Genomic DNA, 25,402 nt, shown 5'->3' with positions numbered 1-25,402 from the left:
ATCTTCCCTCAGCCTTCTTTTCTGCAGACTGAACAACTAACCTGTAGGCATGGCAAAATTCCCACCTTAAACCACTCACCAGAGCATCCCTCTAGTTACATATAAATTAGTCTTTAAACTAGGTTCAGGAGAACACTTTCAAAATCAACTCTCATCTACGTTGCTCACTGTACTCTCCTTCATTAACATAGAAGTGTCTGCAAGTAAGAAGCTGGTTGTAGAATGAAACCAGCAAAACCAGAAGTTAAGGACCATACCTAATGCATTCTAGCCACAACCAGACATTTAGTATCCAGGACCAGCCTAGACCTTGTTTAAAGCAAAAAATACCCTAGAACACTAACATCAGGTTCTCAGCCTACTTTCCTGTTCACACTATTCCCTAACTTTGATACAGCCTCTGCCTCCATTCCCCAACTATAATCACAGAGAAAATTATTATTAACTACTTCCTCACAGAAGTGACAGAATGACCTATTTGTTAGTGAGTGTGCAGCAATCTGAAAATGTGCAGTGCTATGTGACTATTCCCTCTTATTACAAATACTCTCGTGCTGTTATCCAAAAAGAGCACTGCATGAACAAGAATCAAATCCTGAACATCCTAGGCTTCTCTGCAGTAAAACTTTGCTCTAATTAAGGCACTCTAATCATAGCAGGTTTATTTCATAAAAGTTAGTAATAATTTGACACGCCTTCTTAAAGTACATGCATTGATTTTAGGTAGGTTGCTGCCCTTTTCTACAGTAAAAGCTTTTATAGGACTTAAGAGGCTATTCAATATTTATTAAATCAGGATAAAAAACAAACAACAAAAACCATGAAAAATTAACTGAATCCTCAATGGCACTGCTATACACAACAGGAGCAACAAGTATCTGCCATTATTTTTGTGCATCTCCTACTTATTTATCCTTGTTTAAACAGAACCAAAGATAATGTAAGGAATTCCTGGATATTTACTTTTTGAGATAGCCACTTTGCTAATTACTATCTTCGATGTATCCTTTCGGCACCATAATTAAGCTTCCAAAGTTCCTTACCTGTCAAGCTTAGCAATACAGAAACAGTCAGAACACCAGGCCAATGCACAAGCTATTACAATAGCTCACCTGTCACATATGTGATGAGAACCTACCTGGAAACTAGGGCTCTGACCTACAGCTTTGACTCAGGCTGTCAATGTGCACTCCACTACTCTTTGTAAGAATTTCACTAATTGTCCTCAGCACAGCTTTCACGGATGGTTGAGACATGTTCCTCTCACATCAAAAACAGACAAAAAAATCGACTTTGAATTTAGGCCCAACTCCACAACTGCAAACATTTTACATCTATGCTCTGTTGCCCTATATTTCTACTGAGCAAAAGCTGCAGTCCCTCAGTCTCTGATATTAAGGTCCCTAGTTGTTTAGGATTTTGCTTCTGACCTACTCAAAAGCACCCTGCTGTTGGCAAAACCAAGGAACGGTTACCACAGTACATCAGTGCCAGTGCAGTCTATAAACCAAACACCTCCTTACCTCCCAGAGGAGTCCATCTGACAAGTTAACCTACTAAAGCAAGCCTAGCATAAGATACATGGATCTTTTCTCAGCTTCAAAATATAAAGGAGGAAATAGTCCCTTCTACTTAAAACAGCTTCCTGTTTTGAAAGTAAGGCAGGACATGGAAAAACTTTGATTTCTGTTCTTTGGCCAGCTCAGTTTAAACTCTCAACTTCAATCTCTCAAGAAAGATAACCCATTGTCAGCCAATTCTGCCATTATCTCCCACCCATGCACTGAAAAGCAGAAAGCATCATCAGATAAGGGGAACACAAGTGATCACACTCTTAACCTCATTCAAAATGTAGTCTCTGCTCCAAATCCTGCCAGTTCTGCCTATTTACACATGTGCTTACTCACTCACTCTGTTCTGCCTGGGCTTCTAAGTCAGGTCAATGGGCAAATAAGTTTGGCACTGAAACGCTCACTGGAGGAGGACTCAGTTATCTCAGGAATCCTGAAATCTCTCTGAACAGACCCTTCATCTACACAATGTGGCATGAGGTGGGTGGACAATACACAGCTGAGAGCTGCAGTGTGAAAAGCCAATAACTAAAGAAACTAGATGTACTACAGATAAGTTACTGAATTTCAGTGCCTTTAAAGAGACATTTAGGGGACAGAATGGCAGGATTTTTCGTATACACATTCAAAAATCTAAGTCAAAATTACTTCCAAATACTATGACTGCATAGTTTAGACTAAATGTAACAGCACATTCAAATATATATCAGAGTAAGGCTTTTCAGAACAAAAAAATTACTGGTGTCACCAAAAATACCAGTACATGATAGAAAAGACTGCAAAGGAACTTCTATAAATAGTTAATCTTTTATGGAATTATAACAAGATGATGTTCCCTTGATATTTAAACATGAAGCATTGTTCAGATATTATTAGATAATACATGAAAACCTTACTACTCCTAGACAAGCATTTCCAGTCCAGTGTAAACCAAAACCTGCCTCTTTAGTGCCTCAGTCTTTCCCATCTCAGTCTATAAACAGGGTGATGCACTAGAGGGGGGAACAGCATCACATACAGGAGTAACAGCTCTTGTCTCTCCTTCCCCTACTTGAAAACTTAGCTTCAGCGTGACTCTTTTCCAGACAGAAAAGCTGCTGCACAAAGGTAAAATAATGATCCAACCTCAGCTGAAGGTGAACTCTTTATCATTTAGAAACAGAATCATGCAGCACAATCCAAGCTGTAATGCTTATTGTTATAAGTTAATCACAGAAAAAAACAGCAAAGTTGGCAAGATGCAGTCATTTCCCACTAATTTGCAGGATCACAAGCACTAAAACACAGATGAAAAACAAAACCAAACCTAGATCAGTCTAAATCACCGTTTTGTTTTAGAAATTATGGCGAGTGTGGATTCACTGACACCAGACTTTACTCCTGGATCAGTTATTTCCAGGATTCCTCTGAAATGTAACTCATAGAACTATAATTATAGTGAGATTACCTGGAAGAGAAGGCAGTTCATGATACTTATTGTTACAGAGATGCCATTAGGTAAAGAAAAAGGAAAGACTCCTGGGTGACATTTATGTCACAACATAAAATTGCAATAATCTGCATTATCACAAAATCTGTCTGCTTGCTGATGGACATAAAGAGCTGCCTGAAATGCAGAACAAGATTATTGTCAAAGCAATAAGCTTAAGAATTTGCATTTTCAATTGGTCAAGAAGGTCTTCTGCTCCAAAAAGACTCAGGGAGAGAATAATTTTCCCCCTCTGAAATCAGACCCATTTGTAAGGCAACTGAATCAGAAAGGAGACTGGCAGGAAAGTAAAAACTTCCTTTATAACTGCAAACCTGAACATAAAAGCACACTTCTAAACTTTCTCATTACAGTCTTCTCAATGAAGGAAATGAAGATATTCCAAGGTACTTAATCACAAAGCAAGATACAGTGGAAAACTAAAAAGCTCACTATATTTGGCTGTAGGAAGACTGCACATCAAAGCTCAAAGGCTTTCTCCAGTTCTACTCTGTAGCATGAAAGACAGCTCATTTTGTTTTGTTTTCAGTTCTTTTTCTGGGGTAGAGGGGGTGTTCTGGTTTAACTGTTTTGTTTGTTGTTGGTTTGTTTGGGTTTTTTTTCTCAAATGTACCTTATTTCTCCAGGGGAAGGTCGAAAGATAAATCTTTGTAGAAAGCAAAGGCCTTAATAGATTTAAAGCAGGCTACTAAGAAAGGACAGTCCAAAAGGTAATAAAAAGATAAAAAGCATTCAAATGCCTTTTGCCTTCCTTTCAGTTACTGGTTTTCACCCAAAAAAAAAAAAAAAAAAGGAAAGAAAACAGTATAGCCCCGAACAGTTGACTCAACTAACAGCCGTTACTGGAATTATCTTTAGGAAACAACTTGCCATCCTTTCCTTTTTCAGGTCAAGATGCAAAAAAATTCTACAAGTTGAGGGCTCAGAAGACTACATTAAAAACAAAACAAAACAAAAAAACATAAAGGAATAAAAGAAAAAACCCACAAAGGATTATGAAAATACGAAAAAGTGGAAGTCTATTCTTAGAAAACAACCAGCTCTCACTTCTCGGGTCCAGCCCTCTTCAAGGATTTCACTGCACAGTTACCATGGGAGCACTGAGCTGCAGTTTTACATTACAATAGAGAACTACCGATGGGCCAGGGTTTCCATTCCACTGCACCTTGACAAGCTCCCCATCTATCTGAAAATTAAGTGCATAAGATGTTTTACCATAAGACCACAGCAATACCTTCATTCTTCTTGTAGCACAGCAAACAACGGCCGGAGCTACACTGTGCATCACAGCGTCATGTTTCACTCTCCCAAGTACCATGGTCATCAGTGGACACCAAAGCAGCAGATGGTTTAGGGTACACTAAAACAGGACACTGGAAATGCAGTGATCCACACCAGTCAGCTACAGGCTTATGCTGAAACAGTAGCCAAGAAGGGCGTTCCCAACAACAGCAATAAAGCAGTGGGACTAGGACTTCCTGTTGCTTTGGAAGTGTGTGTCTATCTGCACCTGAGCCTGTGCATCTCCCCACAGGTTCTTTAGAAGCCACCAAGCCCTCTAGCAGGCATCTGCTTACTCCACACTGAAGTCCTGCCAGCTTTGGTCTACTCCCAGGATTCAAGGCAGGATTCAGCTTCTCTGCCACTCCAGCACTTTGCTTGAGCATGACAAGGCTACAGACCAGCAGTCTGTGCACTACTTCTTTGCTCCCACCCTTTTCACCTGACCTCAGACGAGCCTCAATTAGACAAACTGGCTGTTTTAAAAAGTTATTTTTACGTATTTTACCCTGGTGCGCAGTACCTTTGAAGAGAGCCATTGGTCTTTTACATCTTTGTTTCACAGCGTACACAGTGAGGATTAACCCTCATCTTTGCAAATAATCTGATTTTGCAGCACACTTGTTTGTGACAAGCACTAAGAAGAGGGAGCAGAATATTTTTTCCAATCTATAAATAATTTGTGTTTTGCAGAAGGAATTTGCTGGCACTAGATGGGGCATTTGAGCACTGGGAAAAACAACTGAGTTTCTGACCAAACACAGGTGTCACTTCCGACGATGTTTTGTTTCTAGTCTGGGATTACATGCCCTGCAAGCACCATACACCTACATCACACAGTGTTAGTGCAATGCCAGAGTGCATACTCAGGTTGGAGTTTCAATACTGCTGTGTCTACTCAGTTTATAACCATTTGCCAACCCCCTGAAACTACAACTGCCCTACTTGGCATAAGGATGCTGACATCTCAGGGGGTACTGATACTGAATCAGGCCTGGAAGGCCCTTAGCCTACAACCAGCTGCTTAAAGCTACAACCTACCTCAATCCTGTAGATGCTTGAGCATCAGCTAAAAGACAGCCCTATACTACCCTACAAAGCCCACACCCCAGGGCAACAAGCTACCCTGCTGTCTTCCCCACTAGACTTAAGACAGCAAAGGCAGCTAATCTCAAGAAGCATGCTGCCATATTGCTGCTGGAAGCACTCTGGACTGTATTAAGGTTTTCACTGATTTCTGCTCAGGTATCTGGTCACAGTGGCCTGGAGTGTCTACAAAACAATTCTTTGTACACCCATACAAGGAACTGATAAGTGAGTGGCAGCACAGTGCAGTGTGAATCCCACAGATTCCCCACACACTTATTAAAGGCTTGGGCAAACCGGAGACATAGCAGATGCGCATCTGCGAGATGACGCTGCAGCACAATCACTGCACCTCACATAATCACATACTGAGGATTATGGAGACCATGACCATGTCTAGATATTTTTTTTTGATTTCTCCAAGGAAAGAGACTCCACAACTTCTTGAGGCAACCTGTGCCAGTGCTCAGGGCACAGTGAAAAAGTATTTCCTGCTGTTCAGAGGGAATCTTCTGTGTTTCAGCTTGTGTCCACTGCCTCTTGTCCTGTCACAGGGCACCAATTAAAAGAGATGGGCTCTGTCCTATTTGCACCCCCCTTCAGGTATTTATATACACTAATAAGATCACTCCCTGAGCCTTCTCTCCTTCAGGCCGAAGAGTCCCAGCTCTCTCAGCCTTTCCTCATAGAAGACATATTCAAGTCCTTTCACAATCTTAGGTAACTTCTGCTGTACTCTCTCCACAAGCACCATGCCTCTCTCTGTTGTACTGGGAAGCCTAATCTTAAACTTATTGCAGACCATGCAGAATGAGAAGAGGTCTAAGTGCTCTACTTAATAAAGAAACTTTTTCCAGGGCATAGTAGAGCTCAGGCTGCATTTGTGTTTGCACAAAGTCAAGCCCTGACCATGCTTCAGCTGTGTTAGTGAAAATTATGCCAAGACCTGCTGGTCTCCACAATTACATAAGACAATGCAGCCCACAAGTAAGTAGTAGTCCCATGTGCCCCAGATCTTCACCTTGGTAAGATTAGGCTTGTCCATGAAAGCCTGAAACTTAGATGATGATAAATGGGAGAATGTACCCTGTAAGCATTCCTGATTCTTCCAGTTGCAGTTCAGTCTTGTAATCTCCACTTCCTTATTGATCATGAGGAACAGAAAGCTTCTAAGGATTGACCCGGTACCTCTGCAGAAGATGCAGAACTCCTTACAGCAGGGCTCTAAAAGCACCGTTTCTCAGGGTGCAACCTGAAGCTGTTTTACAGAAGTGCTAAGCAGCTGCTGCCAGCATTCACCAAGCATTAAACCTTACTGCACTGGCATGCAGCCATAGAGAGTTCAAAAGGTGTATGAGCCATGACCACTGTGCATACAGTACACAGGGAAAACCTGCAGGTACCCTGAGGCATAGACAGCATCGGCAGCTATTCCACTGGAGTGCACTCTATTTGGATACAAACAAGTTCCTGTGTATAGATGAAGGGGTATAGCTCGACTGCACTTGTAACGACAGTAACATTGTACATTTGTCTAAAGTACACTCCATGAGACAAATTACATTTAATCTTCTAAATTATAAATAACTGAACACCCCACATTTATTACCCTGACACCCAGTCTGAACATTTCTGTTCCATGCTAGAACAAAACAGAACAACCTAGACAGGTAAAGAACTCATGACAGTTTCCTTCTGGGGACTTTTCACTAGATTTCTGTGAAGAAGCAGCCACAGAATTACAGACAGTTTTCTTTGTTATAAAAGGAGGAAAAACATTCAGACAGGCAGGCTGACCAGAGACGTCAGAGTATTGTTGCATTATTGAAAGTGAAGAGCAGGGAAGTACGTTTATTTAGCAGAAAAATCAAAATAAGATTAAACAGCTAATCTAATTAAATAGAGAATTAGACTGTTTGTACAAACATCCTAGACACATAGTGATAGCGATTCTTTAGTGGTAAACCCAAAGAATTCCAAATGTACAGATGTAGATTTGAAGAGGTAGGTATGACTCAAGTACAGATTTACAGAACTGAAAATGCAGTGATTAGGTTTCTTTATAATTCAGAATTGGCTTGCAGCCAGAGTTCCTTAATATTTTTTGTTTAAACTATAATTGAGAAAAATAGAAAAGCTGCCACCACAGCAGACAACTAAGTCACAGCTAATGTGACAGACAATCAAATGGAGCACCTTAGAGACTATAATGAGAAGGGAAGGAGTTATAATCTCCCAGTGCCATGTATGATGCTAAAGGCCTCAGGCAAATTACGTTTATTTCTGTAAGTTTACAGATTGTAATTTCTAAACTAGAAAACCACCACACAGAACTTAAGAGAAGAAGGCAACAGCACTACAGTCAAAAGTAGCTGTGGGAGCATGTGATTACAACTCAGTACCATTTGTAATGTGTAAACAAAAAAGTCCAACACCAGTAGCAGAGGAATACTGTGGGTGTGTCATGTTTCACAAGAGCTTCTTTAGCAAAAGACGACAGAATTACAATTGTAAACAACCAGATTTAGACTTAAAGCAAGAAAAACCAGGATTCATTTCAGAACATTTTATGAAGTAGCCTAGAGAACCTCAATTCTACAAAACAAGGAGAAACAAAAAAATTACCAAAGCAGCCTGGATAGGAGGGGAGGTGAAAAGAAAATTGGAACAAGCCAGCCAAAATTTTGGGAAATGTCACAAATTAATAATACAAAGAGTCAAATTAAGAACTCCAGTGCTCCACTTGGTCTCTCGCTGAAATACTAGGTGTTCTACTACAGCAGTTATTAACATCAAAAAACCATACACATTCTGTAAATATTTCTGAGCTCTCTTGGTATAAACACAAATCACATTTGCAATGACAATCAGAGTTTCCACTGTAGCACCCACTGAAGATACATGTTACAAAGGATTTAACAAAATTAGAACATTGTCACTCAGCAGGTCTAGACACTCCCTATCAAAGGGGTAGAAGGACTGGGTAGGACATTATCCTGCCTTGTAAGTGTTGAAATGCACTCCAAAAAATAAAAAAAAGGGGGGAGGGGGATGTGGGGCGAGACAAGGGATAGAGTGTATACCAAAGCAATGCAACTGCAATATTTCAGATGGCTTGCTGTGGAAATAGGTAGTTTTCAGGAACCAGGTTATCTGGTAAGCAACTGGTTTGGTGTCACACAACAGACCAACACAGCACCCATTAAGTAACAGTTGTTTAAACAGTAAGTATTAAATTACACAGGCAGAAGTCCTCCATAGACAGCTGCCCTCTAAACAGGATGGCAGTGATATTAAGATTGTGGTAATACTTAAAATTTATCTTCACCCATAAGACAGCATAAAACCATAAAAGTATTACTCACAGTACTTCTAGGTGACAACAGCTCACAAATTAAGAGGAGGATGTGATGCTGAGAAGTAATTATAACCTGCAGACCAGAAACAGGCAAAGACTGTGCATCTAAATAATATTAAATGTAAGTAAGCTTGTCAAACAATGACTGAATCAACTCTGAAAATAATATTTAAGTTAGGGTAGGTAGTCATCTGAACACAAACATATAATGTCATGGCTCAGAAAGCTACTGCATTCCTTGAACACACCTCAACAGTGGTATCCCAGCTATCAGAAGGGAAATTTTATTCCTGTACTTGTACAAGTATATACATATTAGGGTTCAATTCTCACTATTTCTTTTGACGCAGCCCAGGGTATGGTTGGCTTTCTGAGCTGCAAGTGCACACTGCTGGCTCGTGAACTATTTTCCACCTACCAGGACCTACAAATCCTTCTCCACAGGGCTGCTCTCAATCCATTCATCCTCCAGTCTGTAATGTTGTTGGGAATTGCCCCAACCCAGGGGCGATGCACCCAGACCTTGCTGAACTTCGCAGGGTTCACACTGGCTCACTTCTCAAGCTCATCAAGGTCCCCCTGGATGGCATCCCTTCCCTCAAGCATACCAACTGCACCACTCAGCTTGGTGACATCTGGAAACTTCCTGACGGTGCAACTCCTATTGTCTGTGTCATAATGAAGTTAGTAAATATTACAGTCCTCTGAAGGGCCCTACCTATTACTCATTTCCACTTGAACATTGAGCCATTGATCATTAGTCCATGGATGCAGCTATCAAGCCAATTTCTGGTCCACCTATCAAACCCACCTCTCTCCAATTTAACTGAAAGAATGTTGTGGAGGACCACATCAAGTCTTACAAAAGCCTAGATAGATGACAGCCACAGATCTTCCTTTGTCCACTGATGCAGCTACTCCATTGTAGAAGACCATTAGATTAGTTAGGCACAACTCTTCCTTGATGAGGGCCTGCTGTCTGTTTCTCATCATCTCCTGCCTTCCATATGTTTCAACATATCTTCCAAAAGGTTCTGTTCCATGACCTTAAGGCTAAGTCACAGTCTAAGCTTTGGCTTGAGTTTCAGTGTTATCAAAGATGTTTCTTCATCTTTGGGGCTTAAAAAGTTTCACACATCAGAAATGTTTCTCATGGGGGACTTGCGTTAAATTCTTTTGGCATGACATCCAACACTTACAACTCCCCAGATGAACCCCCCAACCCCCAAAATATCAGTTAAAAGGAAAGTTAATGGATATGGGGAACGATCATAAGATAAAGGGACTCTGATCTCTAAATCTTTCAATAATGGGCCACCTCAGCAGTTTTCAAGAGTCAGACAGCTGATCAGTGGCCTGCACTCTGAGATAAGCTACCAATCTCAAGACTGTTAATGATAATGGAGTGCATATATCATAACCACTCCTAACAAACTGGTAGCCTCAGGACAGGAGAGTAAATTGGCATTGCCACTCTTTTTGAAAATTCTTTTAAGTTGCAGGTTCCATCAGCAAACAAACATGAAATGAAAAGAAACAAAAGAGAATTTAACCAGAGCTATTTAAAAATGTGTAAACCCATCTGTTTTATTATTGGGGCTTCCCCCGCCCCGAGCATGACTGCGCATACAGTGTCTCAGTTTCTAGGCTACCATTATTTCCTTTTTCCAAACAAACAAGGAAAAAAAAAAGTAAGTAGTATTGTAAGAATCATTGTTTTCTCTCCTAGAACATCAACTGTACTAAAGCAAATTATGCTTCCAACAAACGAGTATTTTTCAGTTTGTTTTTATTTTTAATTGCTCCTTTTCCAAACAACTTTTTAAAGGTTTTCACTATCAACATAAATGTTGATTTCAATGCCATCTAGGCAACACAGTCCAAAAGGGCAAATGCGAAATTATCCATCGAAGTACCCTGGATAGCTATATAAGAACCTGTTAAAGGCACATGAATGATGACTTTAGTTCTCGCTTTTTATTCCCATTCCTTTTACTGCTCTGGTCTATGAGATGAAGTTGCACATAGAGTGCTTAGTAAATCCAGTATCAGAGTACAATAAACGTTCCATACTTGATCCTCAGTTCCCCAAACCCAATCACTTCCTAAAAGCACAAGGAATGATGGCATCTTTCCCAACTTCTATGTGTTTGAAGTCTTTCTGGCCTTATAAGTTAGCAGTTGCTGTTGAGAAACCTTTCATTTGACTTTCTGGCTCTGGCTGACTATTCACCCAAAACACGGGCTGAAATAACATTCAGCATTCTTTTCCAACATTCTCTAATATGTGCAAGACAATTAACATTAACATTGAAGATCTCAGGGTTAAAAAGTCTCCTGTGATGCTTATATGTCCCTCGTTACAAGACAAGCAGAGAAAAACAACTTTCCTTAATTCACATAAATGTTCTTATGCAGTAAAACAATTCTTGCTAAAGATTATCTCATTTCTTTTGAGTTTGCAGCTGGTAGAGCAGTGGACTCACCCAGGACCAAGAAGCAGCACATTAGCAGCCAGTAAGCACATAGCTCAGGTACAGTGACAAACTGACAGACATACTAACCCTATCAGGCAGTAATGCATAGTATGTGCCATAACAGCAAATACTGTGATATCTAAGATAGTTTTACCTAAGAGAATTTCAACAGCCATCAGAGACGTGTTCGTTACATAATACCTCAATTTATAAAGCTACAATCAGGATTAGTTCATTTCATAGCTATATCATAACTAAACCAGTAATTCCTAAGCTCTAGATTCCTGTTTACTGAAAGAACTTGTAACAGGCTAGGTTTCCATCACACCTGTTTAGACCTAGAATTACTACAAAACAGTAAACTTAAGCTGTTACCTTGGATTTAACTTGAAAGTGGCTAACTCTATACAGAAAAAAAACAACCTAAAACCCAGCAGTGCCCTGATCCACCTTTAGTTATACTTACTCTGACTAGAGCCATATTTTCGGTTAATTCCAAAATAGTTAAGGTCTAAACTACACTGATTTCCTCAGAGGAAAGGGGGGGGTGTGAACATAATATATTTCAAATGCTGACTGTTCTTTTCACAACTTCCGTCAGGGAAAATAAAATCCTCCTTCAACAGTTTTTCAACAGCTGGGGCTGAGTCCCAAAGCATTTTAACAAGTACCCCCTCAGCATTCTCCCAGATACAAAACAAAACGCACAGATAATAAATGAGGACAAGACCTTGGGTAGACATTTAAGCCATCTGTTTGCTCTGAGATAAAACCAGACCCAGGAGTTCAACAGAAATGTCTAGTCCCATTCCTAACACATGCTTCTTCCACACACAGGGCAGGTCAACCTAACTTATAAACACAGCTCCAAGATGAACATGTTGATACACAGCTCAGCCATACAAAGACAACTGTGATTCAGTTTTTATATTCTCAATTTACTGAATCACTACGGGTTTCCACTTTCAGAAACTTTCTGATGTGTAGTTGCTTTATTTAAGCTATGTACATATTGCACATGGCCTCCTCTTCACAGACAAACTGAACCACCATGGTGGAGCTCACCTAAACTGTATTGTGCACACCAGTAGTTTGCTGGTGATGCTGCCTGTATGTATTAACAAAGGAGGAATCTTGTTTCATGGATTTTATTTCCATTTCTGGAGTAGTGACACCACCTCCTCAAATACAGAATGAAATCAACAGCACTTATCTGGTGGCAACTGCACCTGCACAGAGGTTCTGTGATAAAACTCTACAGTACCGTTAGACACTAACATAGCGTACAAATTAAGCAGTTAGACTAGTCTATGCCATTTGTCCTTCGAAAAGCCACAGAGGACAGAAATCTATAGACAACCACCCTTCAGTTTGGTGTCTGTATCATTATTACTTTTTGGGGCAACAACGTGATTTCAGAACATTTAACGTATCTTTAATCTAGCTTGAAAAAAATGTTTGTGCTGTTCCTGGAACTCTCCCAGTAACTTTCAAAGCTTTTAACTTCAAAAACCACGGCATCTGAGAGTTGTGCCCTCCAGTGTTAACACGCCTAACTTCTGTGCACAGTTAGCAATACTTAAAGCCTGCTGCACTCTTCCTTCTTTGACGCTAAGAACGTCACATATTTGGCTTCTTAATACTTCCTACATTGTAACCCTTCCTTGGTTTTGTACTCCCCCGGCTCCTCATTCTTGCCAGTCAAATGTTCAATAATTTAAGTAAATAAAGAGTGAACACTGAAAAACTTCCATCATTTTATTAAAAACAGCTGTTCACACATAGTAGCTTTTGCGTGCATGAACAGATTTTTCCTGTGTTTTATACCATGCAGTAGGGCACAAAAAAACCGCTCAGCATTTAAGCTATTTTATTACTGCAAGAGAGCTAATTACTATTAATCACACATCTATCTTATAATGTTAGTTCACAAGCCCCTGGAATAATTTTGCACAGATTGTCATATTCTTTCAAAAGAAATGCTTTCCCCTGTGAAATTGCCATTACAAAACAAAAAAATAATTTGAAACATACACTCAAATGCTCATTCCCAACAGATTCTTCTGTTCAGCATACACATTTCTCTCCTGCACTAAGCCAATATTGTTCACCAAATTTGAGGTCACTTGGCTCTTACAATATATGAAATTAAATTAGTCAGAATTCTTTCACTATTCAAGCCCTCGCCTAATTCCTATTAACTTCAGTGGGTGCAGATGACTTCTAATGTAGTAAAACCAAAAGAGCAACAAACTCTGTACAATGGCTGCAATCAAAAGATCCCTTTGTGATGCAATAAAAATAAATACGTAGTTAAACATATTCTAAATATATAAGTATGATAACATGAAGAATATATCTATATGATTGTTTGTGCTTTCCTCCAAAACACATTAATTTTATATATGGAGAGTACGTCTGGAGAAGAATATAGAAAGATGTTTTGCACTCTGAAAGAAATGATATTTCCCTAGAAACAGCTTCTGCTACATAAGAGATATTTACCAACCTAGTTACAATACACATCAAGGTGTACATTAACTATTTGTTCATTTTACAATTGTAAATATGTGCTGTAGTAGCTACTTAAAATTGTTTTAAATCCTTCAGTGGGAGTAGGACAGACTGATATAAATACAAGTCACAAGAAAATAAAGAAGCTTGCTTGTTTCTCTAGTTGAAGAAAAAGTTATATAAAACCAATGTGCTTCATTGCTGGGTGAATGGATCCACTTCCTCTTCAATTTATCTACAAAAAGTCTAAGTCTTGGCTAATTCACCAAGTTCTGCATGTAAATCTCCAATGCAGCTAACAGATATAAGAAAATAAAAGCACATATGTAGGCTACATGCTTGCTGGATATTTACCCCATGTTCAAAACCATCTTTCTACATAAGACTGGTTGCCATTCATGCTAATTCAAATGTCTTATCTTCCACTTGTTTCCTTCAGTAACATACAAGACAGTAAAAGGACACTTACACTGAGCACCTCTCTTCGGTGACACATCCATCATCTCAACTGTAAGAAATACCTACCTCTTTAAAACGTGTTTTGCACATGACAACACCAATAAACACACCACAAAACAGCAAACACTGTCATACACCTCCAGTATTTAATCTGGCCAGGTTTTATAGATATGCAGGCACAGGTCAACAACGTAGCACGAAAGCTAGACTACTTTCTTAAGATACTCAAGGCATTTCCCACTGAGAAAACTAAGTACGATTAGAGTGCATGGGCAGAGGACATCCAGGATTGAAGGTTTATGGCTACAATCTATCACACAGGGCCAAATGCCGCTTTCCAAAACCACGCAAAAACTCCACGGATGACAGGTAAAATGAAATACATAAGAAATTGAGCACATCCTACTACTTAACAAAAAACACAAGCATGCAGTATATTTTGTTTGGCATATATGAATATAAAACATTAAACTGCCTCTTTTTTAGTATTTTTAAGTTGTCTTATAAAAATATTTCAAGTGTTTTTTACAACTAACAGAAAACAATGGATGGATATTAGCAACTGCAGGCTCTACAGAGCAGAGTTTTACAAAGTGTTCAGCAGTAATGAAACCCGGAAGAATGTGGAAAATACATGAGATTAAAACCAAATTCAGAGGAAGACTGAATTTGTTCCAAAATATCTTAATAGTCAAGTTGTCCTAGCCAAACTACTACTATGTCTATGGTGCCTGTAATATGCTTTGGTACACATTTCCAAATTCTGGCATTTCAGAATTACAATTGTAAAAAAACACTTTGTATCGTTCTACCACGTTTCATAAATTAAAGCAATGATGTCCAAAAGAGTACCTAAACGTGGCACGTCGATGTTTAATCATAGAGTGTTTATTTTTAAATCAATACTTAAAAATAATCTTAGCATGTAGTAAAAGTTTCCCATAAAACTTTTTCCATTTTAAACTCTTTGATCCCAGGAAGAAACAAAGAGATTAATTAATACTCAAAATGGGTGCATCAGACACTGCACGTGTGCATGTTAATACAGGAGAAAGTTAACTCACCTTGCACCGGAGCACAGCATTTTCCACAGGTTAATGAAAAAATTCTTACAAAAAATTTTTTTAGATTTGCTACATAATCGCATATGCATGCACATCTAATTTTTAAACAACTATAAGAAAACTATCTGGCATAGATATGCACTTATTTGTGCTTTAAGACCCTTTGAGTTAATAATACCTTTCACTTTGCATTTGCAACAGACCTGGAGAACACTTAAGAGCTGCTTAACTTAAATTGTGTTAGTATTCTCTTTATGAGCTGAAGGATGTGCCTCAGTTCCATATTCAAAAGCCTTTAGTCCACTTTAGCTTTTAAGTCCCACAAGTAAGTGGGACTGAAAAGTTGGCACTTGGGAAAAAAGGGAAAAAACCCAACACCAAACCGAAACAGTGTTTGCCCATATTTACACAAAAACAAATTTTATTTTTTTAACACTAGTAATTTAAGTTTTGAAAGAGAAAGACACGTAATGGGACAGTAAAGACCTATTCTTTCTTTTTTTAAAAATAAATTATTTTAAGCAATATCAGATGGCTATCATGCTAGCAGTCTCACTGTTTTTAATGACTACTTACTTTTCTACTCTAAAATGGTTTTTATTGTCTCATGTGAATGACCTACACAAATTTAATAAATGAGCAACAATAAGCTGGGGAAGCAGCAAGAGTGACTAAGGAAGAAAAGTGTTGTCAGATACCTAAAGTAAACCCATTAATAAAACCTTTTTTCCCCTCAAAATTTGTTTATAAACAAATTGAAACTTGAAACCTGACTCACCACCTAATCCCACAACTTCAACAGTGGTTCACCACTACATTGCAATTTACAAGATGAGAAAATTTAAGCGTTAATCCAAACAGCTACACAGAAACACAGGACATAGGCTGCAAAGCAAAAGACCAGTGGCAATTGTTATTGTGCACAGTAACAATCACTGCACTGGTTTCTCTACCCAACTATGCACATTCACTCCTCTTGATCTCTGGTACATCATACTTATGCCCTCACAAGCATGTCCAAACTCTTGGTTTGCAGTGATGCTGCTGCTGAATGCATATACCTTTCATAGAGGCACCCAAGGTTTTCCCCCAAATAAGTTCTACAGGTCAGCATCTCCCCATGTTCTCCACCTCAAGTTACCATACCCCATTTGATCCAAAGTAATGCCACAATTGGTCCCCACTCCACTATCCCCTGCTCTTCACCTTACCAGTGGGAGAACCTTGCAAAGCAGTACAATCTGTGCATCACCGACTGCAGTGTCGGATCTCTGAATTCATTCTCCAAGAAATGTGTACTGGTCTCAATGAGTAAATTTCGTAGACTTTTGAAAATCTGGGAGAACTATCGAGTGCTATTGCTAGATAAATCAGAGAAATACAAAAAATATTTGGACCCGACTAAGAAGTCAAACATGTCAACTGCCTCTGCCGAAGCAGATACATTTCATTAAGTAATAAAACATCCACAAAATTAAGCAAAGGCAAGCTATCTATCCCCCTATTTTATCTTCTTTGTGAATCTTGAAATAGTCACAACATGCACTTCCATCAACGAAAATAAGGCCAAGACGAGATATAATGTTATCACTGCATCTGTATGCACTACTCTTTTCCAACACCACTTGAGGATCCCAGCACCTTTCTCCATACCCAGAATACAACTCGCAGGAAATGGCATATTCTTATGGAAGCACTAAAACGTACTATGGCTTTTCCTCTCAACATTCCTTACCTAATCATTACCCTCCTAGCCGAAGTCCCTCCTTTCATATACACGACCCAAGACAAAAACCTTCAGCACAAAACATCCCACATTCATTTGTAAGATCCCCTCTCCTCCGCACACCACAGACAGCGGCGCAGACATATTTCACGGCCTGCAAGTCCCCGGCAGAAACCCTGTTACCGCGGGAGGTACCCGGCATCAAGGAGCGCACCGGACAGGAGCAGACGCGCTTCTATTCAGAAGGCATATTTTAACACAAGCCGAATTTATATTAGATAAACGCTGCCTCGGCATAATCGCGGCTCCAAAACCACCTCCGTTTTAACTGAACGGTACAATAGGTTTTATTTCCTGACCAGCGGGTGGATTCCAAAGGTGTCAGAGATCCAGTTATCCCGCACACTCGACACACACGCGAAACTGAGGAGCGGCATCTGCGGCTTCGCGGTTCCCTTTTCCTCCCGAAGGCGATCCGAGCATAAGCCCCTTATCCCGGCTTACCTTACTGAAGGAAAAACACAGGAAAACCGCCAGCCCGCCGCCGTCCCGCGGCTGGCCGAGCGCCGCCTCGCCCCGCTGCCCCTTCCCCGCGGGGTCCCGCACTCACCCAGCAGCAGCAGCTTGAGCTCCCGGCGCGCGTCCCGCTTGTCCCGGCGCAGCTGCCGCTCGATCTCGTCGTTGATGCGCCGCGCTTCCTTGGCCTCCTCGCTGAGGCAGCACGCCATGATGGACTCCAGAGTCATTCTTCCCGGCCGGCTCCGGCTCAGCCCCCGCCCCGCCGGGCGCGCGGGTCCCGCTCCCCGCCGCCGCCCCCCTCCCGCCGCCTCAGTCGCGCGCCGAGCGGCGCGGGAGCATCCGCGGCCGCCCGAGCCCGACCGCTCCCAGCCCCGCGCCGGCGCTAGCGTGCGCCGGCCCCCGCGCCGCCCCGCATCGCCCGCGGGCTCGGCCGCCGCCCGCTCCCGGCGGAAAGAGCCGTCTCCCGGCGCCGCTGCCGGAGCTCTGCCGCCCCTTCGGGGGACAAAGAGGGGGACAGAAAGAGGGAGAGCGAGAGGGAGAGAGAAGGCGGCGGCGCCGCGGCGCAGAGCGGGCAGGGAGCGGGAGCGCCCGGCTTTTCAATGGCTCGGCTCCGCGGGCGTGGTGAGGCGCAAAAATGGCGGCGCGGCGCTGCCGCCGCCGCCCGCCCCCCGCCCCCCCCCCCCCCAGCTCCGCGCCGCCGCGCGCCGGGGGCAAACGGCCCGGGAGCCGCCCCACCCCGTCCCCCGCCCACGGGGACCGCGCGCGGCCGCGCTAAACGGCCGCGGGAAGTGCGGGGCGGAGCCCGCCCGACGCCGCGCGCCCTTTGTCTTCGGCCGTGCGCGCGCGGGGCCGGCGGGGCCGAGGGGCAGACGCGGCGGCCGCGGGGAGGGGAGCGGCGCCCCCGCGCCCCCGGGGCGGCTCCGGCGGCGCGGCCCGGACACGCCTCGCTGCCGGGGCCCGAGCGCCGCGACCCTCGCCGGGCCGCGCCGGGAACGCTGTCCCCGCGCTGCCCTCCGCCGCGGTTCGCGGGCTCCTAGCGGAGGCCCCGCACCTGGCCGCCTCCATGCTAAGCGCTTCGTGTCTGGGAACGCTGCGAGATCCGCTGGGAAACACGTCCCCGCCGGTGAAGCACGGAGAGGGGGGCGTCGCCCCTGGCCTCGGGTGCAGGGTCCCTCCCGGCACCGCTGGGCACCTGTCCTGAAATTCACCCCCTCGCTCTTACAGCTCTTTGTGTGTGCTGACAGTCTGACAATAGCCTCCGGCGCTAGGTGTAAGGCTAGGGAGGAACTGAAATACGAGAATGAAATGATCGAAAGAATAATACCGTCTCTCAAGTTTTAGAGCAGGAAATTTTTTTTCATTGCTTTAAAAAATGCACGGTTTCCACACAGATCTACAGACAACTTTTATGAATAATGTCACTAGAAATTGGAATCTTTTTTATAATTACTTTTCTTTACTCCAAGAAACCAATACCTGAGTTTTAGACAAAATTATGTAACCCTTGTTATTAACAGAATAAAACCATTTCGTTCCGACCTCTATTCTAAAACTTGTGTGTAGGTGGATCTGTGTATTGATCTATCTATCCATCTTCTGTCCCAGGTTAATGCGTTAACATGAAATCCAATGAAGTTTTCTAAGGACTGAATTAAAGGGATGGTTTACGTAAAAATGCGAATGAGTGAAAGGGAGGGGAAGAAAACCCTCTTCATGAAATTAATTCTCAGCGTACCAGAGTTACCAGAGTTTTCTTCTAAGAGCCCAGAAAGGCCCAGAAGGGTGAAGATGAACATGCGGTACAGGTCACAAGAGACGTTCGATGGATGTACAACTGTTCTGTGCCTAGAACACCGGTACATGGAGTTCAAGTCTGCAGCAACCAACTTCTCATATCACATCTAATGAAAAGGGATGAATGGGTCAATGAATTTATGACCTTTGGGCAAACTGGATTGAAGTCCTCCTGCAAATTGAGGGCACAGTGGTCTATTGAAAACTGCATACCTCAGACAGCATTGTAACATTCCCCGCTAGATGAAATCTGACTCAACTTTCGTAACCAATTCTTTCATATACTCAGTGTAGAAGACACGAACACAGTGTGCACCTCAAATGCAGAACTGTCATTTAATTTTGTATTTTCAACAAGAAAAGACACTCCAGGGACCGTAAATTTAATCTGTATGTACTGCTCCCATTGACATCATTGGATTTTAAATCTCCACTGAATAAATATCTTCAGATTTTTAATGCATGAGCCGGCTAGTCCTGAATCTAGTATCAGCAGATAGCCATTACACACTCTTTTACCCATTTGCTTTGTGACATAGTGGAATTCAGAAGAACCCCCATTATGGACAATTACATGATAATAACTTTCCAGCCCTCATCTCCATAATGGTTTGTTTTTGTTTTGAAACACTAAACATCCATATGAATATTTTATCCTAATAACTACCAGTAAATGACAGAAACCATTATTGCCCATACAGATAATTATTATCCATAGGCACTAGCCATACTGTTATCTAATCCTAGACAGATACTTCCCAATAAGCCTCCTCTGTAGCATGAATAATCTCATATTCCTCTGTCCAAGTAGTCACCAGTGCATGGTTCATAGCAACCTGTTGCCTGTGGGATGTTTTAATATTGCTTACTGCCACAGGAAATTAGAAGTTGGAAGCGAGACTCAGAGAGGGAGCAAGGTATGACGTTAAGCACCCTGCATCTTTGGTGTTCTTCCTTGGAAGCCAGCAAAGATTGGGAAACCACTGCTCTAATTTTATCATCTTTCTATCATTCCTTGAACTAATCTATCCCAGTTTTTAATTTCTTCTTTCCATATGCCCAAAGATATTTATTGTCACTCTCCTCTGTCTCTTTTGCTTAGGATATGTTTTCTGTGATGCTTTGACAGGTTCCAAACAGTGCCTGAGCCAGTACTGATGTGGCAGTAGAACAGCAGGTCATGTATAGCATCACAGGATTTTCTTAATTAGTCAGCACCCTGTCTTAAGCAAGGGAGTACCTTGCAAGTGCTTTTTGATTGCCATTGTGCATTAGGAAGATGTCTTCACAGTGCTATACACAAGTACATCTCAGTCTTGTGTGTGAGTGCTTGCAGTTAATTTAGAGGCCATCAGTATGCCCGAATAGAGCAAATTATCATTCCGGTATGCCATCCCAATCAGGGGTTTGATTGTGGTTTTTTTAAACAACAAACAAATTCTGTCTGCTGGTTCTCTTACTGTTAAATTAATAACACCCAGTATCTGCAATTTTCTTCAACTGATATAATCAGTTTGTTCCACTATGTGTTACTACGACAAACCATCTTCTGAAAGTTTCCCAATATTATTTATTTCAATGCAAAAGCTGTTTGCCAACGTCCTAAGGTGTAAACTAATGACTACGGAAGGATTAAAAAAGCCTATATGTTCATTTGCTTTATGTGAAATTTTAAAAATTTGTTTCCTTTTACATGTTTTCATATCAAGGTCCTTAATGATGATTTATTTCTGAAGAAGTGCAAGGATTATTTTATATCCTTTTCTTCTTTGAATGTTCTCTTGATCCTACCATTTTTTTCTCTCAGCGTCAGTGGAGGGACGTTCTGTAGAGACATGCCATGCCTGTAGCGTCACTGCCGTGTGCCCTGTACACATTATCACGGAGTCATAGAATCATGGAATGGTTTGGTTTGGAAGGGACCTTAAAAATCATCCAGTACCACACCCCTGCCATGGGCAGGGACACCTCCCAGCGGATCAGGCTGCCCAAGGTCCATCCAGTCTGGCTTTGAATGCCTCCAGGGATTGGGCAGCCACAGCTTCCCTGGGCAACCTGTGCCAGCGCCTCACCGCCCTCACAGTGAAGAAATTACAGCACAATTCAGGACACTGTTAAAAGCATCAGTGTTGTTTCCCATTTTCCTTTCCTGCTCTTAATGCTGGCATCCCAGCAAAAACCCTTTCCTGGGTTTTTTGAATTTTGGTTTTGTTGCGTTTGTTGGGGTTTTTTTTTTCTTTTTTTCTCCCTGAATTATTTTGCTGTTTGTTTAAAAACCTGCACTGGCTTCCCAAAGGCTGAGGTGACACTTGGAGCCTACTCCAAGGGAATGGCCAGGGTTGTCCAGGCCACCTTTGTGGCGGCAGTGATCCACTCCATCAGCTGCAGGAGCCGGCTGTTCCTGTATGGTCCTCAGAGGTCTGGGGATTGGAGTCGTAAATTCCAGCCCAGAAAACAACCCCACTTGACAGAGCCGTGTGACACAACTTACACCATTGCTTTGGTAGAGCGTGAGTTAGTACAGCAGATCAGTAAAAACAGACTTTTAAATGTTCAATATCAGCACCTGCTGGCTCTGTGATGACTTCTGTCCTACTCTTTGCTTCCTGTTTGTATCATGAAATGGATGTCTGTTATATATCCAGGCTATTGTATTTGTATTTTGATTATTTGTTAACCACATAGATGAAAATCTCCCTAAAGTTTCAGCAGTCTGTGGTAAAGTTTTCCTCCCAGGCTCCAGTCTGTGGGATACGCCTTATCTGTAGCCTAAATTAATAATCTATATTTTGGAAGCACAGGAATTACTGCTGTTTCAGTCAAGATACCTTTTATGCTTAATTCTTGCATTCTTCACATTCAAGCACACTTTTCTTTCAGCTTCTTGAATTAGCGCTTTTATTTTGTTTTCAAGGCAGCTTTTATTCTTTATGGGGTTTCTCTCTTTGTGCAACAATGAAATAAGTTATTCTTAGCAATTTCATCATGTATACTTAATAACCTCTAGAGACTTGGTATAACGACTAGTTAATTTGCAGTCAAGAGGGCATCTCATGCTTTTCTGGGTTGTAAATGTTAATGACGTTAGATGCTTGGATTATCTATCTAGACCTCAAGCATTCTTTTCCTATTCTGACTCTTACTCTTCACCTACAGTCTGCTTTTGGGTATATGCTTCTCCATCATCTCCAGTGGAGTTACATTGTTTTTCATCATCACTCACAGTAGTATCAGACTGAGCTCCCTTTAAGATTTTTAAGATACTCACTGTAAAGGGGCAAACCCTCCAGTAAAATAAAGTAAATATTTCATCATACACCCTTAGAAACAGCCTAACCATTAGAATAGTCTGATAGGCCACTGTTCCCACTTTATTTCCTTCTGTGTCACAAGACAGGGAGAGAAGACTTACACAATGCACAGATAAAAGTAGTTCTAATGTTTTATTGGAAAGTAGTATTCATAATTCTTTCCATCATACAAACAGTGTATCCACAGAGGTTTGGGTTTTTTTCAGTCCAAAGTATGTCACTGGAAAAACTATGGATAATTATCTCCTTGGCTGTAATTTTATAATGGAAGATGAATCTAAAACCAAAGCACACCACAATATTTTTCACAATCTTACACAAAATTCAGTATGTGAAGTGAAAAATTTTCATCTTGCATTATGTTGTTCCCTCAGTTGCATTACTTGAGCAATGCCTACTCAAAAGATGGGTGTGCAGTAAGATTTGGGGGTTTCAAAAGTAATTTTGGTTTTCAGTGCAAGCAAAGAGGTCCAGCTGGGATTGAGTACTTAATAGCGCGGAAGATACTTTATGTAACTGTGCATATAAAGTGATCACCACTACAGCAAGGCCGGAAGTAAAAATACTTGTATTTTGTTCTGCCTGAATAATTCTATAGCAAAGTAACTAAAAATTGTATATTCTTGTTACCATTCCAGTAGATACCACACACTATCATTACAGTTTTGGGTATCATTCCACAATCAAAGGGAGTCTGGCATTATCGAAAGTTTTCAGGAGAGTTCTCTCACATATATATATATATTTTTTTTTTTTTCAATTTTTTTTTCACCTGGTGGTCTTAAATAGTAACATAGAAACAAACAAATATAAATGGAGAAAATTCAGTGTAAAAATTAGCATGCTAATGCAAACTGACAATTCACAGCTAGAAAACTACACATACTTCTTTCCACAGAATTTACACATATAGTGAGAGTATGCAAAATCACACATCTGTGATATTTTTCTAGTGAATATGAACAGAAAATAAATACTCCTTTTCATGTACTTCTTAAAGTCATCTTTTCAATACGCAATTCAAACACAAATTCACTGCAAGAATCTGGAAGCTTCAGTAATGAATCCTGTACTTTGATGTGGTTTATATCTTGTATTAATAGGAGCATCAATATCTTTTGCACGTTATTACCGAATCTCTTAATGTAAAACAGAGGGAAAAGTCTAAGTGATAAGCGACATAAGGATTAAAAATATGACCTAGTCAATTGCCTTTTTGGATAAGCAATTAAGTAATTTTTATTGATATATGTAGTTTTATGAAATAATAACCAAAGTCTATCAAGATAATGTTTCCAGACTTTATGGTTTTCAAAGTGATTGAAGAGAAGGATCTTAAGATAACAACTAATCGGTGTCTTCCTTTAAGTGGAAGTGCAGTAACAATGGGGGTATTGTTCTATAGGTATGTGAGAATCCATTAGAAAAGCTTGTAGTACTGACAAAAAATGGTTCTCTGTAAGTCTTGTGTAAAGCCATCACAGATACTTGAGGAAAATAGCATTCCTGCAAATGTATTTGAAATAGTGGAGAAAACCGAGTTAGAAGGTAGCAAATAACTGGCTTCCATTTGATATGTATGCGGGAATTGAGGCACTCGGTTACATACTGAACTAAAACTGTGGAATGTGTTGTAAGCCTCAGTTTGTAAATATAGTTATAACTTTAATTATATAACTTTAGTTATAACTGTAAACCTCATTTTACAGGATAGCCAGATAGTATGTTGCACTAGCCAGTATGGGGTGATTTGTGAATCTGATTATGGGCAGAAATGGAAAAAATTCACATGCCAGAAAAGCAGAGCTAATGGTAGTAGCATAATGATTGCTACATATTAGTGAAATTACCCTGCACTTGACATTGAATTTAGATAGTGCTCTATTTGTTTAATGAAGATTGGTGAATCCATAATAATATTTGGGGGATTATGGAAATTAATCAGTAGGGAAAAAGAGAAAGAGACCTTTCAACACTTAAAAATGCTATGCTGCTTTGGACATACATAGAGAATCAAATAGAGTGCTAAGACAGTTTAAATACATATTTGCAGAAAGCATGTGTATTACTGTGGCATTAATATAATAATGATGCAGGATGTAAGGGGACTCTATTTCTACTAGTCTGCTTCCAAATAGAGTTATATTTTGAAATCTTGTTTTGCATTACCTTACACAGAACCTAAACAAAAATACTTTGAAATTTTGTTTTTGTTTTGGTGGTTATGTATTTAAAGGGATTGCAAGAAGTTAATTTTTTACCTCAAAGAATGGTTAATGGATCTACAACATTGAAGAGACTGGGAAATTTTCAGAAGAATCAGTGGTTAAAATTTAGGTTGAATATTAAGAACAATTGTAGCTATATTTTGAATTACAGTGCATATTCAAACCTCTTGTATTTATGCGGAGGGGGGAAGTTTTGCCATTAATACCTGCTTATGCTAGGAAACTAGTCATGATCCTGTAATATTTATCAGGAAAACAGTGTTGAGCTCCCTCTGCTGTTCCACTGCATACAAGTCACCAGAAAACTTTAATTTTGTTCTGATGGTAAAATACCAGTCAGGTAAAAGAAAAATTAATAATGAAGTATCATTTTTCAGTTTCTGGTAACTTATTATTAACAGTGGAGAGAACTAGAATATTTAATTTGTTTTCCAGGTATTTACTGTTCTTATATTTTTGTCATTTATAGCATAATGTGAATGAGCACGTATATTTTGGCATTTAACATTTTTCCAAGTTCTCTAT

At 40.8% G+C, this 25,402-nt stretch overlaps 1 protein-coding gene across 1 annotated transcript in view; it reads right to left on the bottom strand.

Moving 5' to 3' along the window:
- LOC138733553 (guanine nucleotide-binding protein G(q) subunit alpha) overlaps positions 1–17,811 on the bottom strand; it is a 131,266-nt gene extending 113,455 nt beyond the window's left edge. The window contains exon 1 of the mRNA XM_069880834.1: positions 17,636–17,811. Coding sequence (XP_069736935.1) covers positions 17,636–17,771 — 136 coding nt within the window. The 5' untranslated portion in view covers positions 17,772–17,811. The remainder of the gene's footprint in view (positions 1–17,635) is intronic.
- Between the last annotated feature and the right edge of the window lie 7,591 nt (positions 17,812–25,402).

Source organism: Phaenicophaeus curvirostris, chromosome Z (assembly GCF_032191515.1).
Source record: "Phaenicophaeus curvirostris isolate KB17595 chromosome Z, BPBGC_Pcur_1.0, whole genome shotgun sequence".
In the NCBI taxonomy this organism is placed as follows: domain Eukaryota; kingdom Metazoa; phylum Chordata; class Aves; order Cuculiformes; family Cuculidae; genus Phaenicophaeus; species Phaenicophaeus curvirostris.
This window is presented reverse-complemented; position numbering and strand designations above follow the sequence as displayed.